This window comes from Hydra vulgaris, chromosome 08, assembly GCF_038396675.1.
Source record: "Hydra vulgaris chromosome 08, alternate assembly HydraT2T_AEP".
NCBI classification, from domain to species: domain Eukaryota; kingdom Metazoa; phylum Cnidaria; class Hydrozoa; order Anthoathecata; family Hydridae; genus Hydra; species Hydra vulgaris.
In genome coordinates, this window is record NC_088927.1 from 15207501 (window position 1) to 15228727 (window position 21227).

General features: G+C 27.6%; 1 protein-coding gene across 5 annotated transcripts in view; it reads right to left on the reverse strand.

Annotated features, from left to right (window-relative positions):
* Nucleotides 1–21227, reverse strand: part of LOC136083646 (galactose-3-O-sulfotransferase 3-like) — a 38638-nt gene that overhangs the window by 10913 nt on the left and 6498 nt on the right. For 3 of the 5 annotated variants that reach the window (XM_065803153.1, XM_065803154.1, XM_065803155.1), the window contains 2 exons: nt 12742–12915; nt 3987–4220 (listed from right to left, as the gene is read on the reverse strand). In XM_065803153.1, coding sequence (XP_065659225.1) covers nt 3987–4220; nt 12742–12915 — 408 coding nt within the window. The remainder of the gene's footprint in view (nt 1–3986; nt 4221–12741; nt 12916–21227) is intronic. The other 2 variants (XM_065803156.1, XM_065803157.1) reach the window with 1 other exon arrangement.

A 21227-nucleotide genomic window follows, 5' to 3' on the forward strand; every position in this document is an offset into this window, starting at 1 on the left:
TGAGCGCCGTAACCACATCCAGCGGTATAGCCTAATGTCCGTTTTGTCGTCGTGGTGTACATTGGAAAAAGTTAGGGCTCACCAGCCACAAAGAATATATTTATTGTTTAAGGAACACAATGATTGCAAAATTTGACCAACGGAGCCATCCAGTTACGTAGACCTGAGAGATGTGAAAATAGAAGTAGATTGTAGATGATGTGATTAAGTAAGAATCATAAATGAATGTAAAAACTATTTTTTAGGAGGAATAAAATTTTTGGACTTAGGGATAGTGTGAACTATAACTCATGCTCTAGTCATCCTTACCAAATGATAAAACAATGGTCTATAAGTAAACAAGTCAATATAGATCCGCTAGTTTATTAATGGCAATCATGGCTAAAAAAATCATTCAATACAAAATGATACAATAAAATAGGTAAATAAAAAATGGTAATAAATAATGGTTCGGGCAAAATAAAAAAAAAAAACAAAATATACGTATTCTTCAAGGTTCGAACTCTGAATCTGCAGATTTTGACGCAGCACACTAACCACCACGCTATAGTGTCAATAAATTCTCGTAAAAAAAATGTTTATAAATGCCGTGTGCTTAATTTACTAAACAGTAAAAAATATGAAATTGATAACTCCCTGTGTATCAGCAATATATCGAAATATCGTAAATAAAACAAATATATAATAAAAAGCTACTAAAGCGTAAAAATATATAGGTACAAGAGGTAAAAAAATGTTCGTGTCATGATAACCAATTAGATATAAGTAGTGGATAATGGTGATCGCCCTCCTCAGGAATGCACTGCGATCACCAATGACGTTTTGGAGAGCCCGAGACCTGCACTAACAACACTTGTCAGGGGCGTGTCCTTGCAACAAATCTCACCGCCTGCACCGTTGCACTTGCAACAAATATTAGATTATATAACCCGTCTTTGATACGTCTAATACTAGATATTACCACTAACTACTAACCCACTAAACCCACTTTTTATCTGTTAAAAAAAAACCTAAATACTGTTTTTTTTAATTTTTGTAAAAAATAAATTTTTTCAATGTTAATAAAAATTAAAAATAGAAAAAAAAATAATTTCTGAAATAACATATTTTTTTCCATACAAAATGCCAAGAGCCAACTTGCCCCGTGAAAATCTTGCTAACTTACCCAAAAAGCCTTTTTTTTAATAAACAGTCTATAGATTCTGAAAAAAATGGTTGGAAATCATTTAACCAAGTATAAACCAATTATAAAAGTAAACCAATTGTAAATGAAATTAATTCAACAATTTTTTTTATATGATTAACTATTTTCTTTGTAAAGTAAAAAGGAAGCGATGTTCCAAAAGTTACGTTTTTGTCCAAAAAACATAAGTCTAATATCTCCCATGTGCATGCGCAAATTCTAACAGTTCTTCAATAAAAGATGAAATGATCCATTAGAAAGGTTGTAAGTAAGTTTTGACAAAAGATCACTTTCTGACAAAAGGATTTGAAGTTAAATGCAGTTTGTCAACTTAACCCTGCTGCCAAATAGCAGGTCTCCCTAATAAATATATATATATACATATGCATATATATATATATATATATATATATATATATATATATATATATATATGTATATATATATATATAAATGTATATATATAGAGCCTTCGCTCAAAATTATGCAAGGATATCACTGGAGTACTTTACGATTGTAAAATTATTAATTTACACATTATTTACAAACTCATTAAGAAAAAAAATTATATTTGCAAATTACCATTATTAAAATTAATTACACATTGCAAAATTTTATCTTTATATTGTTACAAATGTATTATAAATTAAGACAAATTATAATAAAATATTTTTATATTATAAAAAGCATTTTAAATTATGTAAAGAGGTGTTTAGAGAGATATCTTAATGCCTCATTTTGTTAAAAAAAAGCTAACTTTTAAGTCTTCATTTTATTAAACTTCGCTTATCAATACATGAAATCTGAAAAAAATTAAATTAAAAAAAAAATCATTTGCTCATATAATAATTAAAAATAGTATTTTAATATAAAAAATGATAACACCAAATTGGTATTGTTTGTTTCACAAACAGCAATATAACTGAACCCCACTTAAAAATACAATGAATTTCAATAGTTGCTTAATGCCAAATAACGTTTTATAAGGCCTACAAAAATAGCCTGTTCTTTTTACTGGTGACAAAAAAAGCTGACTTTTTTTGTACAATGTTTTTAATTTTTTTATATATCAAATTTAAAAAGTTTTTTTGTTATATCATTTTTTTGTTCATATCGTTTTGTTCATACTATATATTTATTTTAACCTTTGTTTGAAAGTTAAAAAAATTTAATTACGACTACAAGTAGCAAACTCATCAAAGTTTTTTTTTATTTCATACCAACTCTGTACAAATATTCATCAATGCTAAACCATTTCAGTGGTGATCCTGTACCATGATGCATCACATATAAATCCTCTGGCGCCAAAGTTGGTAGCAAGTAAATTTTTAATGTTTTCACAAGCAGGAAAATTTATCACGTTTAACAACTCAGCTATATTAAATAAGATATAACCCTTTTAAGTTTAACCAAAACGATTCGCTTAAATGAAGCCCACAAGGTAAAGTACGGGAATTCAGTAAATCTGTTTCATAAAAGTCACTAAAAGAAATAATGGCGTTTTTTCACAGTGACAGAGTTATGATTTTTTAGTGTTTAAGATAGCTAACTTCCAGACATGGAGAATACTCCAAACATTTGTATGTTTATACTTATGTCAAATAATGAGGCTGTGTTAACAATTGCAATGATTGGAGGCTGGGAATAAAATAGCTTTTTGACTTCGTCCCCCTTCCCCCAAACGTAACGGGCAACAAGTTGATAAGTTGTACTATTCGCAACCAGACTTACATTCATCGATAAACTTTAAGTTTCATAGTATTATCTCTCAGCGTTCAAAGATTATGACCATATAAAACTTGTAGCCCCTACAAATTGAGGAGGATTAAACTTTATATGGTCATAATTTTTGAACGCTGAGAGATAATACTATGAAATTTAAAATTTACTAATGAATATAAGTCTAGAAGTGTTCAAATATTATGACCATACAAAATTTAAACCTCCCTCAGTTTGAGGGACTTATATATTTTACAAGATCATAACTCTTGAGCGCTAAAAGAAGATTTTACGAAATTTAGAGTTTATTGAAAAATAAAATTTATTTAAGAATAACATAAAAGTTATATTATCATCTTGTTGCTCTCTCATTTGAGGCAGTTGTGGCCAAAATTTTAGGGCTATTTGTTCCCAGAGTCCAATAAATGCAATTTTTTGCAGAAAATCCTTTTTTGATATAAGTATGAAAACATACTTTTAGTGGATTCTTAATAGATATTCTTAACGCTTTATTGAATTTTTTCTCATCGATTAATAAATCGACCATTAGTTGTATTCGCTAAATGTGAGTGATAGATAGCTCTAACATTTGATAAAGTGCCTAGTTATTGGCTAGCCATATTTGGTGGTTGCTACTAATGGTCCACTAACCGATAAGCAAAACTACAGTGGACCGCTAAAAATATCTAAAAAGTATAGATTCACCCAAATTCCGCGACAGAATATTTGCTGGGTATAACACATGGTTCAGAATTTCTAGTGAAAAATATATATTTCTCAAGGCAAAGATGTTATAGTGATTGTTGCAATCGACAATTGCAGTAATATGCTTTTACAACTAACAATATATTCAAGGGTGTTTTGAATGCAGCATCTAATGTTATCAATGATAGTGAATAGAAAACTGATATTGAGCCAGATTGCGAACATTGAGAGGAAAATTTACCAGATATGATCTGGTTAGTAATTATTTGTGATGATCAAAATAAGCGATGTATTTTAAAGTTTTTTTTTTTAAACCATGATTCTAATAATTTAAAAAATTATAGTTATAAAAACTTAAAAGCAAAAAGTAATATCATACTCATTCTTAATTGAAGATAAAGATTTAGATTTTGTATTGCCATTTGTTGGTAAACCAAGAGTTTGATCGCCAATTGTTGGTAAATCAGCTGTTGATAAACCGGTTTCTGCGTAGTCAGTTGTTGAAAAAGCATTTGTTGGAGCAGCTTGATTAATTAAAGTAGCATTTGTAGGATGGTTAACTCTTTCTAATTGTCGTATAAACAAGATTTTATGCAAATTGGAGTTTGTATCCCTGATTAAAATAACAAAAAATATTTAAAGTTAAAATGTATAACTATAATAACAGTAATTAAAAAGTACAAAATAACTAAAAATAAAAAACGTAAATAATAATTTTTATTTTTTTGAAAACTTCAGAGAAGGTATTTTTACTTTTAAAATAACTAAAAAAACATGCTAAATTTAACTGTTTGTAGGAAGATAATGAAGTGATAATTCTTAACAAGTAAAAAATCTGCAAAAAAATTCGTTAACACGTGTAAATCACACCTATCAAAAAACGGTTCCAACCTCAATTTTGAGGACAAAAAAAACGACCAATAAGGCATTAATCTGCAAGGTCTTAGGTACCACCAGATGTATAAATTAAAATCTAGTCTCTATAGCCAATGGAGAAAAACACATTTAAAGTTTTAAAGCACTTTGTGCTACTGATTGCACTTGGAGCCCCGTTGTAAATCTATTTTTTTTTTTTTCACTTTTGGGTTATGGAGTTTTAAAAAAATATTAAAAACTCTTTACACATATGTTATGGCTATAACCTGACAAAAAAATCAGCTCTTTAACACTTATGGTTTGTGTACAGGGATCTAAATTATAGGGTATTTTACAAAAAGCCTCCTTAAAAAGAGACAATGGATGTTTTACGTTTTTATTCTAACCTTACTATCTACTATGGAAGTTTCAAATTTAATAGAATGAAACCTTGGCATGTATCTTTTAGGCAAAAAAAAAAGAAGCAAGATATATATCATTTGTGCAAAGATATAGCTTTTAAAGTAGGAATCTTGCCTTTAAAAAAACGGCCAAAATATAGCAGCTTTTTGTGGTTTTCATGCTTTTTAAAGATTAAAAGTTACATCAAATAACTAATTTAGTAACAATATCGTGTGACTAGTGGATATGGTATTCTATGGTTGTTCGATTTCACATTTGTGTGTACTTTGTCTGCAAAAAGAGTGCTTTTTTTTTCCAAGTTTGTATAAGATATGGGGCAGAAAACATATAGTTGGAGGTATTTTTTCTAATTGTTCTGAATTTAAAACACATAAAAATCTCTTTATATTTTAGTTGTTAAACCCACAGGTTTGCTTTGTTGCTTTTGTTTAAAATGATTGACCAAATATTGGAAATACACAAAATAATAACAACTTTTTTAAATTTAAATAAGAAATATATCTTTACTGAAATGGGTTTTAACAAAAGAAAATCCCATTTAACCTTAATCTCGCATTGAAAAAACACATACATACAGACATGAAATGATTTCCTTTAAAAAAACATTACTTTATGGTGGTGTTATGATGTTTGTTATTTTTTCTTTAGATTGCTGTTGAGATTTTTTTATTTAGTCATTGCAAAATAAGATATATAATTCTGATTATTTTTTTGTAACCTTATGATTTTTTATGAAACTATAAATAAATTAATATAGTTTATAATATAAACAAAAATTTCAGACAAGAACATTTCTTCTCAACAAATGTTATATCAAGTATTTCTAGAAAGAAATTCTAGAGATCACTGTTTAACTATTTAAAAAAATGAGTAATTTAAAAAAACGAATTCAAAGATGCTTGCTGTTATAGTCAATTAGACATTTCAGTAACTGGTCTCCATAACCAGAATGATCATGGTTTCTTTTGTACCTAGCCCATTGAGCACTAAAGATTGAATGCAAGGCTTCAGTTGATTTCTCACTAAAAATGCCCAATGCTGTACCCTTTTGAGCAATAAATTAAAAAACATCGTAGAATACTGCATAAGCTTTTGGGGTGATTAAAACTGGGAGTTGAAGATATGAGTTCTTAAAGTCTTTGATATGTTGAACATATGCAGTATTTAATGTCCTTCTAAAACAGGAGCTAACAACACTCTTAAAATGTTGAAATATTTTCACAAAACCAAGCATATGGTCTGCCTTTTCTCTTTCAACAATTCTTTGCAAAACATCCACATTCTTCAAAAGCTTATGACAATCATTCCCAACAAACTCTCCACCATGATAATGTTGTAATTTCACATTTAGAAATAATGGCCAATCTTTGCCTTCAGGCCGTATCTTTAGCATTGATTTGTAAAGATTATTTACAATTCTAAGTTCCACTGGGGGAATAAACTCAATAACTTGTATGACATCTTCTTGATCAAACAATAGGTTATGAACAACATTATGAAAATCCTTTGCGCCCATTTTTCCATTCTCCTTTTCAATGAATGCTTTGTATTGCATCCTAATTGATCTGAAATTTCTTAGAGTTCCCTTAGAGTTCTTTGAGGTGACAAGATTTAACATCACGTCAACAGCAATTGTGTTTGGTTGAGTGAGACTGAATTCCAGAGATGATATTGTCTAATTTTATGTCACATGCAATAAAGAAATGCACATCAATTTTCCCAAATAAACTTACAATTTTTTTGACATTTTCATAAGTTTCTGAAACATTTTCAGCAACAGCAACAAGTAGCTGACATTTGGCACTTGTTTCTTTTCCATGTTCTACAGTCAGTAAGCTTTTGTCATTTGAGGCTGAACTTGTTTTAACATTTTGACACCCACCATTGGAGATAACACTCAAGCTGAACTTAAGGAAAACCCTCCACCATTAATACCTAGTTTGATGAGAAACGGTGAAGTGATTGCTCTAACTCTGAGAATTGAGTTATATAAATCCCCTAAATTCTTGCAGTGAATAACCTTCGCCAAATAATCAGTTTTTGTTGATGGCCGTGTAAGTGAGATTTTGGAAACTTTGAATAAACTTTCAAACTTTCCACCAGTCATTGTAAAATTTTCCCTAAATTTTGTTTCAACATTTTTTGAATTTGTAGTCTTGTTTAATGTTACAGCCAGTTCTTGCATCTTTTTATTTGAAAGACCAGTATTGATTTAAACTTGAACCATGTCCAAAGTAGTTAGAGAAGTTCTTGATATGCACTGAGCTCTAGAGGGACCTGGAGTAATAGTTAAAGCTTTACCACTTTCTCTGCTCAACCTAATTGTGTCCTGTGGAGAGGATACCTTTTGAATTATTACAGAGGACGCAATTTTTTCAGCAATTCTGGAATCAGTTGCTATCATCTTATTTAAGTTTTCAAACTTGGTGGCTTGTGAACAATCATGTGTTATTCCTCTTTTTACTACACTGAGATAGTTTGAGCATAGTTTATCAAAGCTACTTGATAGTTCTTTCAAACCTTAATCGGTTAAAAAAGTGAGCTTTGTAGAATCTCCTTTTAGTTGGCCAACCTGGCAAATTGAACAATTACAAGAATCAAATCCTCTGGTCTGTGGTCTAATAATCACTTTATTAAATTCATGTAGCTTAGGAAGAAGCAAGTTTCTATCTTCTTTGTCATGCTTTTGTATTATTGCTCTGCAGGAATTGCATATGCCCAATGAAACTTTTATCATCCTTAAATTCAATGGAATTTCCATAAAAAATACCTAGTATTCTTTCCTTGATGAAATCAGAAGTATGCCTGTCACATTTTGAAAAACAAAAGAAGCATACAGATTGCCGACAATCTTGATGAGTTTTTCTTTTATATGGCATTTCAGTGGTTAAAAAACTGACCTTTGAAAAATAACTTCAGTTCAAGCTTGGGTTGGTAAAAAATCTTTTTAGCTGTTTAGACTGTTGACTGGTTAAATGTTATTACTTTGATGCTATGACTTTTCCCGGAAAATAGGAAACATTTGTTTTCACATTTTTATATAGTAGGAAAAACTTGGTCAAAGCAATAAAAGATTTTAGGAGATACTTCAATACATAAAAAAAACACAACAAGGTTATACACATTTGATTTATATAAAAAAACTTGATTCTACATTAATTTTGAAATTATTTTATAAATTACTAATTAATTTTGATTTTACAATTCTAAAGTATTTTTTACAGTATAAAAAAAAGTTTTTATTGCAACCAATATTTGGTCAATCATTTTAAACAAAAGCAACAAAGCAAACCTGTGGGTTTAACAACTAAAATATAAAGAGATTTTTATGTGTTTTAAATTCAGAACAATTAGAAAAAATACCTCCAACTATATGTTTTCTGCCCCATATCTTATACAAACTTGGAAAAAAAAGCACTCTTTTTGCAGACAAAGTACACACAAATGTGAAATCGAACAACCATAGAATACCATATCCACTAGTCACACGATATTGTTACTAAATTAGTTATTTGATGTAACTTTTAATCTTTAAAAAGCATGAAAACCACAAAAAGCTGCTATATTTTGGCCGTTTTTTTAAAGGCAAGATTCCTACTTTAAAAGCTATATCTTTGCACAAATGAAATATATCTTGCTTCTTTTTTTTTTGCCTAAAAGATACATACCAAGGTTTCATTCTATTAAATTTGAAACTTCCATAGTAGATAGTAAGGTTAGAATAAAAACGTAAAACATCCATTGTCTCTTTTTAAGGAGGCTTTTAGTAAAATACCCTATAATTTAGGTCCCTGTACACAAACCATAAGTGTTAAAGAGCTGATTTTTTTGTCAGGTTATAGCCATAACATATATGTAAAGAGTTTTTAATATTTTTTTAAAACTCCATAACCAAAAAGTGAAAAAAAAAAAAATAGATTTACAACGGGGCTCCAAGTGCAATCAGTAGCACAAAGTGCTTTAAAACTTTAAATGTGCTTTTCTCCATTGGCTATAGAGACTAGATTTTAATTTATACATCTGGTGGTACCTAAGACCTTGCAGATTAATGCCTCATTGGTCGTTTTTTTTGTCCTCAAAATTGAGGTTGGGACCGTTTTTGGATAGGTGTGAAATCAAACACATTTTACATAAAACCTTTTTCATTAAAAACTATTGAAGCGGCGTTAATAATATTAAACTAATGTTTAATATTATTAACGCCAACGTTGCTCAGTGACGTTATTATACAGCAGAAAAAAAGAAAAAAATTAAACGACGAGTTTTTTTTTACATTTAGGGTAGATAAGGGTATATGAGCACCTTGGTAATATGAGCATACTTGAAGATCTCTTAGATGTAAGCAGTAAAGTTAAAGTTACTTTGTAGTTTTTGAATTGAATTTATGTGGTGATAACAAGCATCAGTATAATTAAGCGTAAATTTATATAATTATTCAGCGGCTATCATTTGATTAAAACGTTATTAAGTTTTTGCGTTGTTAAAATAGTGTCATAATGTAAGAATAAATCTGTGGCGCGAAATTTTGAAAAAATATGTTAGCTAGAAATCCGTTTCATTTTTGTTTAAAAAACAATTCACATAAACATTTAGTTTTAATTTTATTTAAAGATGCCCTTTTTTTGTATAATACGAGCATGCTCAAACTACCCAGTGTTTTTCATTAAAAATACCTTGTGTTTTTCATTAAAATTACCTTGTGTTTTTCATTAAAATTACCTTGTGCTTTTTATTAAAATTACCTAGTTTAAAGTCCTAAAATCGCAGCCGTTTTAATTGATTTTTGAATAAAAGCAAAACATAGTAAAAAATTTAATATTTTAGCAATATATGCTTGTTAGAACCTTTTGATTTTAATAATCATAGATTCTAACTTTTTCTTTTTTCAGAAAGTAATTTTTACTCATGCGTAACTATGCTTTATTGAAAATAGCGTTTTTTGAGCAGAATTATGTATTTTAAAATTAATATAAATATTTTTATAATATTTACAACTTTACTAGAAACAGTTTGGGTTTAAGTTTTTGTGTTAAGATTTGATATTGGCTATGAAATTTGTTATAAACAATAACATAACCAAGTTAGAAGTCTAAAAGACTCATAGACTTGAAATTAAAGATAATTTTAAAAATTATCAAGAATTTGAAAACAAACTATTTCGAACAAAGAAAGTATGATTTGAATAAAAAAGTGATGATATGAACAAAAAAGTGATGATATGAACAAAGAAAGTATGATATGAACAAAGAAAGTATGATATGAACAAAAAAGTTATGATATAAATAAAAAAAGTTAAACCCTGATCTTCTTATTTTAAAAATACCACAGCAAAGTATTTTGCAGCGGTTGTTTGGAGTTTTGCTTATTGCTTATTTAGTAGAATATTAGTAACGTCTACTAAAAGTGGCCGGATGATAACTTTCTAACATGTGATAGAGTGGCAATTCATCGACTAGCCTGTTTTGGTTGCTTTTACTAATGATCCAGTAAGTAACCATTGAGCAAAACTCTAGTGGACCGCTCAAAATGCTTTAATAAGTTGACTTAAATTCCGCTATAGAATGTTTGCTGGAATATAAAGTTCTTAAGCCCAAGTTATGTTTTGTTATTTAAAATAATATAACACATGATGGGAAAACTATAAAATAGGATCAGAGATTGTTACTATATAAACTAATTTACCTTTATTATTTAAAAAAAAAATTGCTTTTTTTTCATAACAAAAAATATTATTATTCTAAACTTTTTTTCAATTAGTCATTGTACAATCATGTACGATCAACATGCTCGTTCCACTAGTTGAGCGCTTGATGAACAGTTGATGCCATCAATACAAGAAAACTTATAATAAGTTATAAGTTTTCTTGTATTGATAGCAGCCAAGTAATTTTTTTTTTAGTCGATGTATGTACTCTCCTTGCATGTTCTACCTATTTGTCAGTCAATATATGTACACTGGTTTGTTAGTCGATTTATGAAAAATGAAGGATTAAGGTTTTGCTTGTAACATAATATGTATGTATAAAATATTTATATTATAAATAACTATTATATTGATATATTGTTTATTTTATGCGCTGTAAAAGAAATCCTGAGGATTTTTTCCAGGAGGATTTTCTCCTACTACCAAAAAAATTTACCATGTGCTAGCAAATTTCAAATATTTTAGCATGTCTTAGCACGTTTGTTACTACTTATCAACATTCTTGTAGAGTTGTAGCAAATTTTGCAATTTGTAGAGCTTTCTTGTTAGAGCTTTACTTTGTTGAATGAAACATTGTTAATACTTTATAAAAAATGAGGCATTTAAAAAGGTTTAAAAAGTTTTTTAATAATTTCGGAAAAATTAAATGATATCATTAGTTTTGATCTAAGCATTAATTTTATTATTATGCGAACAGTAGTGGTCAATAAAATGTAGTGGTCAATAGGGCGATGTCTATACTTATTTTAAAAATGCATAAATTGTTTGTGCGATGTTTAAATATCTTTTAGTTTCTGATTCGTTTGTTTTATTCATAATTATTTTTCTTTAAACAAACTTATAATCTTTTGTTGGTATTGTTTTTTAAAAGGACAAAACAATAATAAAGTAATAAAATATTTAATATAAAAAACAACTTTTAAAATTTATTGCGCGAGCTGTGTGTTTCTGATTAATGTAAAAATATTTTATTGCGCGAGCTGATGAACGTTAAGAGATTTTATTGCACGAGTTTCTTTTTAGCATTAAGAGATTTTAATTTTGTTCTATGAATGTTTCTCCATTAAGTATTTGTAAACTAATGATATAATTAAATAGGATTTAATTGCAGTTCAAACTGTTTGCAAGTTGGTAGATTTAATGGTCTAAAAATATCTTTATTAAAAATAATATAAAAAAAAAAGATTTATAATAATAAAAATAATAACTGAATAATACAAGTTAAAACATAGAATTATTAAACTGAATTTATAACAAATTTAAGTAAATACAATAAATTAACTAAATATATTTTGATGCTTCTCTACTCAGAAAAAGCAGAGACTAGAAACTATCCAGAGATTGTTAGGAGACTAGAAACTAATTTTAAACAATAGAGATTGTTAAAGAGCGATATACAAAAACTCAGTAAGACATTTTGAATAAAATACCTTTGTCTCTTTTTTTTCGACCACCACTGTACGTTGCAATCGCAGTTAAAAACAAAATACACAAAAAATAAATATGTATAATTATTCAAATATCATTTGAAACTGTTAGATTTATATTTCTGGGTTAGATTGATTTTTAACATGCGAGAGACTTCTTTTAAACTACGAAATAAATATAAAAATTGCTAAAATTCGGTTCACAATGATAAAAAGAGTTTAAAAGGTTTTTTTTAAATCCTTTAACAGTTTTTGCTCCAATTTATCTAGAGTTTTTGAAAACGTTTATGAAGGTCATAGCTGGTTATCTTTGTTGCACAGTAACTTACAAAAGGTGTAATACTTTTAATTATTTCGAACTTTATTATTATTATTAATTATTATTTTTTATTATTAAATATTATTAATTATTTATTATTAATTATTTCGAACTTTATTATTGGCGAACTTAAAATAAAAAGAGATATAATTTATCAAACTTTAATGTCATACATTTTAAAAATACTTAAAAATGAACATGTTTCTAAAAAATATTTCATCTTGATTCGGTTATTTCGGTCATGCAAGCATCTCACAAGGCTTTTGAAGATATTATTATTGTTTTTTTAAATTTACTTTCTTATATTATGATGATTTTAGTTCTAAATCTATTTTAAATTCTTAAACAAAAACTAAAATTAGTTTATATTTTGAAAATTTTAATTTCAATTTTTTAAAAGTCTCACCTTTTCAGCCAAATAACTTCTTCAAATTTGCAATGAACCAACTGGTAGACATTCCATATTACAAATATTATCATTAAGAAAAAAAATATTTTTGCCGTCCTCAAAGACATTTGTCGAGGAATTTTTCTTTTTTTTGTCAAAGGATGAACTCCACAAAAGAAAATGTGCTTTTCTCTATAAACAAAACAATTTAATAAAGAAATAAAAGGTTTACTTATGGTAAGAATATTTACGTTTCACAATATATACATTTTTTTATATACTTGTTAACTTGACTCGAGCTTTCGAGCACTAACGGCACAACAATTGATTTTCATGTAATTAATTTTGTCAAGTAACAAAGATACCTGTAATTTGTTTATTTTTTTTAGTAGATCAGCCCATTGCGATCATAATATATCATAATATTGTCTCATATTTATACGTAGAGCTAAAAAATCTTGTAGCATTTTCAGTTTTTTTGTTTTGTTTTGTTTTTAAAGTGTTCCAAAATGGTTTTTAAAAAAATCAAAAAATATTCTATACTCATTTATGAGATTGTAATATATAAGGCGTTGTTTTGTTTGTTTGTTTTTGTTTCGAATTTTAATATTGTTAAAAATTTTTATCTTACGTGAAAATTTTATTGTAAAGTTGCGGGCTTAATGATGAGAATGCAGTCTCCTGCTTGCTATCGTCTTTTACATTTTACATTTTATTTTTATGAATGTATACATATTAATAAATTTATAGTTATAAATGTATTAAAGTTGTATATATGTAAAATGTTTATATAATGACAAAATGAAATATTAAAAAAAAAAAAGCATTTAATGAGGAAATTTCCGCAGTAACCCTCGCTGGTTTTACTTTTCTTGGCAAAGCACGCACCGAACCTCTGACCTTTTGTATTCTAAAGGCACTAAGTACTACGTCATGGCTCCTCATCAAGTTCGAAAGTCATAAGAAAAATTTAAGTAATATATCAAATCAAAAATTTTCAGATTTTTTAAATACAATTTTCAGGTTTTTCAAACATGTATTGTTTACAATCCTAACAATAACTTTTTACGCTTTTTTTATTATTAGGGAAATCAAAAACTTTGTATGATCATATGTTTCGAAATTTGTAATACTATTTCCGGCAAACATTGTTTAAGTGGATTTGCAAGGGACCTATATAGGCATTTTTTAGCGGTTCTTTGGAGTTTTGCTCATCGGTTACTTAATGGATCATTTGTATCAGCCGCAATAAATGAAGAGCAGATCTTTTACCTACATGTTAATAGTGGCTAGTTATTGGGTAGCCATTTTTGGAGGCTACCACTATTGGTCTACTAAGTAACCGATGAGCAAACCTACAGTGAAGCGCTAAAAATGACTTAATGGGTCCACTAAAATCTTGCAATAGAATATTCTGGGGTTTTACAAATAAAAATTTTCAGATATTTAAATCTAGTCTATAATAGTACAATTGTATCATTTTCCTAAGTTTTAGATTTAGGAGCTTTTTAATCCTGATGAATTAAAAATAGCTAGAGTTTCACCAATATTTAAAGGTGGAGACTTAATGTTAGTAATTACCGTCCAATATCTGTTCTCTCTGTTTTCTCAAAGATTATAGAGAGAATTCTTTATAATAAAATTTTTAATCATCTTTCTCAAAATAATATCCTATACAAAAATTGATATGGGTTTAAAAAAAATAACTCCACTGAATACGCTATACTCCAAATAACACAATATATTACTGAATCATTTGAAAGTTCCAAATTTACTTTAGGCATTTTTATTGACTTGTCTAAAGCCTTGGATACGATAGATCATAAAATTCTTTTTAAAAAACTTAAATATTATGGAATCTCTGGCAATGTTTTGAAGCTTTTAAAAAGTTATTTAAGTAATAGAAAGCAATTTGTTCACTATGACGTATCATCGAAATCAAACTTGTTAGATGTAACATGTTAGATGTTCCTCAAGGGTCTGTCCTAGGACCTCTCCTATTTCTCATTTACATAAACGATCTTTATGAAGCATCTAATTTAATGACAATTATGTTTGCTGACGACAAGAATTTTTTTCTATCTCATAGTAACATAATTACCCTATTTCAAAGTATGAACATAGAATTAATTAAAATTTCAGAATGGTTTAAATTAAATAAGCTTTCTCTTAACATTGAAAAAACAAAATGGTCTCTTTTTCATCCATACTACAAAAAACATCTTCTACCAAGTGAATTGCCTGCTCTTTTTATAGATGACATTCAAATTAAAAGAGTAACGGCTACAAATCTTTTTGGGGTTTTTATTGATGAAAATCTGACATTGAAAAAACACATTGAAAACTTATCCTCTAAAATTTCCAAAAGTATAGGAATACTTGTTAAAATAAGAAGCATGCTAAATAAACATACTTTAATTCAGCTTTACCACTTTTTTATTCATTGCCATCTAAATTATGCTAATGAATATTCTTAATATATATCAACTTAATATTTTTATAGTATTGTGTTTTATGTTTAAATGTAAGTCTCGCACATCTCCAATTTCTTTTCACAATTTATATTCTTTAAAAGTTAAAAATAAATACAATTTGCGTAATGAAAATTTTATTCTTCAACCAGTTTTCAAAACTAATTTTGGTAAATTTTGTATTTCATTTAGAGGAGCATTTTTATGGAACAAAATAGTGTTAAAACTTTTTGATTTCTCTCATGAATGGAACTTTTTCTTATTTAAAAGAAAATTGAAAGAAATTCTTTTCTCAGTTGAAAACATTCTGATATATTTTTAATTTTGTCTTGTTTTTTATTAATACTCTTAGGAAATATTTTATCGTAATTTATATATACGAAATCTTTTATCTTAACTTATATATATATATATATATATATATATATATATATATATATATATATATATATATATATATATATATATATATATATATATATATATATATATATATATATATACGTATATATGTATGTGTATTTGTGCGTATTATTTGTATGTGTATATATATATATTGATGTGTAAGTATATTTATTTACATGTTTGTATGTTTAAATATGTATAAATAATTATATTTGTATTTATGTGTGAATATTTGTCTATGAATTATTAAAGGATTATTTATTATTTAAAATCTGTTTAGGCGGTTCTCGGTGACAAGATCTTATGATCTTCTGCGAGTATCCGCGTTCTTGTTGTAACGTTAACAAAATTGTAATTCTGACTATACGTATATTATTCATTCTTATATTGTAAAACTTATTTGGAATAAATAAAAAGAACAAAAAAAAAAAAAAAAAAAAAAAAAAAAGCAGTTTTAAACTTAAGTATGATTCAGGCTTATTTGTGTTTGTTTACAATAACAATTTAAATCCAAATTTTGGATTTAACTTGATATTGTTAACAATTTAGGCTGCACATCATATGTTCGACCGAATGCGGCCTGGTGTTTTTCTGCTTGTGTAAAGGTGTTTTAAAAAAAAATGTTGCGCACTTTAAGGGGTTTTATTGAAAAAAGCTTTGAAAAAAGGCAAGCATAAAAAATAAATTTTCATATTTCTTCTTCTTATTTTAATATTAAAACAGAATCCAATCAACCTCTTGATATACTAATGTATGATGCATTCAAAAGTGCACTGAACTGCAATTATTTTTAATTTTTTGGTTTACAGGCTTTTGGTTAAGAACTTTTATACTTTGCGTCTAATTATGTCATTTCAACATGTTTGTTCAATAGGCTGGTTTACCCCTAAGTCATTCATATGTTCTATAAATATTTAATTGACTTGAATAAACATTCATTTGTCACCTGAACTATAAATAAACTTAAACAAAACTTTAGATAATTAACGACGAATTAGACTTCTTCTGAAACTTTTATACATGAGTAATCACTAGTTGTTTTTTTTATTTGTGCATTTTTTGTTTGTTTTTTTATTTTTGTTTTTTTACTAAATTCAAAATCATATTTGTTCTTGATCATGATCTAATATTTATAAATCTTTATATACATTATATATATTTTTATTATATAGTCTTTATAATATTTATATATATTCATAAAAATATAAACAATTGTTACAACAATATATTTTACAAAACATGTGTTTATGAATGTGTAAATGAGTGAGTACCTATATATTTTTTGTATATATATTCTTGTTTATCTTTGATTCTTATATTTTTTGTTTTGTATAAAAGAGTTTTTAAAAAATGTATTTCTTATATTTTTTTAAAAATTTATTCTTATATTTATTTATTTATTATAAATATAATTCTTATATACTATATTCAATTTTTATAAAAGAATTTTGTGTTTTGCACAATAGAGTTTCTAATAAATTTTATTTTATATGAAGTATACATTATAATATATAAATATTGTTTATAATATTTGCTCCTCCCTTCTTTTGTTGTTCATGTTTTATTTCCTTTTTATTTATTTAAAATATGAATTTTTAATGAATTTAAAAGTTAAAAATAATCGTAATTATAATAATAATAATAATAATAATAATAATTAAACCTTTTTATAATTGTATCTATATATGTATTTATTGCATATATTGCAATTTGATGATGCGAAAAAGAGTAATTTAACGACGTCACGTAATTTTTTATTTATATTTGAAGACCTGAGATCAAGAACGTCCCAAGTCAAAAAATAAACATTTTTCAGGAGATTAAAAAAACAAAAAATTATTTATTTTTTTAAGTTATTTAAACAAAATATGGAAATGGGAATTACTAATTTAAATTAAGTGAGTCTAGAGATAAGTATTTTTAGAAGATAAACCATTGAAGCTTGTTCAGTGAAGGCTAATAAACAATGTGGTACTTAGGAGGTTCTTGATCTCATATGTCAAGGGGAACGAAAAATAAGAAATAAATGTCTACAAAACATATTAATCAGCTCAATAGCAATGCAACATAAAGTAGAATAAAAAAAAAAAAAGCTGGTATTAACACAATATCAGCTAAGAAACTATTGTTCAAAATGTTTAGGCTATCAAAATGTTTATTCATCCAACTCAATAATCTCATCATTGGAGTCATTACCTTCACTATTTTGGATGGAAAGTAACGACTGATAAAACGATTTAGCCTCATCACTAATTTTAAACTTGTTTAGTTTTTGCAAATCTTTGAATTTGGCAGATTTAATTGGCAAACTGACAGTGTACATCGAGACGGTTGGCAATGAGGAATTGACATTAGGTTTTTCAATAACAAAACATTTAAAAACAGAACTCTCCGTGTCCAATGAAACTGCAACCATATCTTTGTGCAAATTGGAATATTCAAAAATAAAATAACTACTCACTGCGAATTTTTCTTTATTAGCCATAATCGTCTTCTTAAAGAAATGTTGAAAATGACTTTGATAATCCTTAATGTCAGCGCCAGAAATTCTGACAACAGGAAAATTTTGGGATACCACGTCCATCCATCGCGAAGGGAGTTCAACTGTTTCTAATCTCCGTTTCATACCTTCAATGATAGCAAAATGCCTATCGCAGGGCAGAAAACTGTGTCCACGAATTGGAAAATAATTCACCATTTGTTGAAAGCGCCCTAACTTTACCAAAGTATACAAAAACTGAACCATGGTTATATTATGATTTTGTCCAGGGCAAGCGTCGCTAAACAAGAAAACCGTATTAATAGAATCAGGAAGCTTCGAAAAATAATCATTCAAGCAGCTAAGAACTTCATTAACGCCTCTCTTAGCAACATTTTCTGGCCATATATACATGGTAGATTTTTGAGAGGTGCTGGTTAACAAAGTAACAGCAAAGGTATAAGTCCAAAGTTGACGGGAATAAAATATATCGTTGACAGGTAAATGCGGAACTAGAATATTTTGTGCAAAGTCAAAAGTTATAACAACAATGTTGTCGTTTAATGATGAAAAATCTTTACATTCTCTCATGCGAGAATAAAATCGGTTGCCTTTCCGCTTGTGAACGAGAAAACTGAGTTTGGCATTGTTACAAAGTGCCACATTCTTTTCATTAGCAATGGTTACTTTTAGCTTAGAACACCGACTGCATACATCCGTCTGTGGTCTATCAAAACCGTAATTAAAATGTTTTTTAAAATAGTCTCAGTAAAAATGATATTTTATGCGCCCATATACCTTTTCAACATCATTACCATCTTTAACTAGCACATAAGCATCTGGTTCAAAAGATTCGAGGTACAAGGTGTACATCTTTCTGATGTTTAGCTCGCAAGATAAATAACGTCTTTTATTTTTGTTACTGTAATGAACTACTTTATATGGAAATGAAGATATGTGGGAATAAACATTTGCTACAGAATTTGGTGGCACTTTTCGCTGATTTCCATGCCGTCTCCTGCTATCTTTAGGAACAAATAGGTGACTTGCCAAATTAGAAATTCTTTTAACACGGCGTTCTGTTACTCCATGCAAGGCAATAAAAGCATTTAACAGTATACTTGTAAATTGTAGCCCGCTTGACACTCGTATTGCCTGTTCTAGGTCGCCTTCACTTTATTTCAACAGGTTTTATAAGCGCAATTAGATAATTATCCTGTCCATTTTTTTCACCTATGGTATTAAAAAATGTTAAAATAGCTTTCTTCTCCTTATTGCTGAATTTAGAAAAGCACAAATGTCGGCAACGGCAGTCAACCCCTGTAGTCCTTATAGGTACCAAACTTTTATTCCAAGAAATAAACTCCTTACCTTCTGCTTTAGCACGTTTGATTACATCGCGTTTCTACAACGGTTCATTCCTTGTCCGTTTTCCAGTAACAGCAGACACACTATTATTAGAATCACTGCTTGTAATATCCATTTTCATTAACCAAAAACAATGACGCTGCAAAAAATAATGGTATTAAAAAGCTGTTGTTTATAAAGTCAATGAGAAAAATAATAATTAATTCTAAGCTGTTGTAATAATTAATAATAATTTTAAGACGTTGTTTGTAACGCAAATATTATTACCAATCAGGTTTTAGTAATTATTACTAAAACCTGATTGGTTAATAACATTTGCATTACATACTGGCTTTGAATGATTAGTGTAAACGATAGCTATTGTGCTGTAGCTTTGTAGCCACTATTATACTTACTTACTTAAAATTCAATACAATAAATTTAATTGATAAAAACATGTAACTTTTAATACATCTTTGATATTGTTTTGTGTAACGCTTTGTTACATTTTAATCTGAGCTAATGAATGCGTTTTGTAGATGTTTTGTTTATGTTAGTGTTTCGTGCACGTTGGACGTTATTGTTCTTAAAGTGCTAATTTCACTGCTTCCAACATTAATAATAATTATTAATTATTAGGAAATAAATAATTATATTATATTAATTAGTGTTAATTAAATAATAATTATTAATGAAAAATTATTATAAATCAATATGCGTAACTTGTCTATCAACATTATTGCACATTATGTCCATTTTCGATTATTTTGGACTTAAAACGTTCTTGATCTCAGGTCTTCATTTATATTTTAAATGGGCTCGGCCTTAAGACTGAATTTGTCTTCTTCTTGCCCCATCCGTATAATTACATTTTATGATAAAAAACTAAAAAACTTAATTTTTTTTAATGGTGAAATACATAACAATAATAATAATAAATAACTAGAAACTTCTGTTAATTAGGTCAGAGATTTTTTTTCTTAGACATTTTTTCATATCTTTTCCCACATTTGGCGCACCAAAGTATAGCCAAAAGGTGAATGTTTAGTTGCCTGAATTATGAAATAAAATAATCATTTTTTCTTACTTTTTCCTTTATACATTTTTTTCACACTTTTTTTTTGTTGTTGTTGTTTTTTTCTCTCACTTTTTGCTTTTAGCCTTATTTGTAAGTACTTGAAAATTACTCTATTTACCAAAGTATGCAATCAATATAGTTTAATTGTCTAATCACAAATATTCTTTTAAAAAATAATGCCAGTCTTCAGTTATATTTCGTTTTTTTTTAGTTATCTTTGCTTTTAATTTTTTGGAACCTATTGGTGTCAGCGTTTTAGAAAAAAATATTTTTTTTTTTATAAATCCCAGGCTGCATAGTGGTCAGTGTTAGGCGTAGATTTAACCATGGGCTTAGTGCGCCATAGCACAGGGGTCCCCTTTAGACTTAATAAGTAGACACTAGATTAAACCTTAACAAAAATTTTTAATGTAAAAGTTTAACTTCGTCATGTCATTTCAGAAAAACCTATTTTCATGATTTTTTTAGAGAGAATGATTTTGTTTTGACAACTAAGTTGTAATTAAAAAATTTAAAAAGTGATTATTGGTTATTTTTAAGCAATGGATTCAGATATATGGTTATTTAATATTTAGTTACCACTACTAATAATTTAATGTATTTGGTTACGCCATAGTTGTAAACATGTGTAGCTCGATAACTTTTTTGTACTGTTTTACCTTAAACTTTGAGTATACAATCATAAAAGCACTTTTTTGTTGGATTACTGAAAATTTTCAAAACT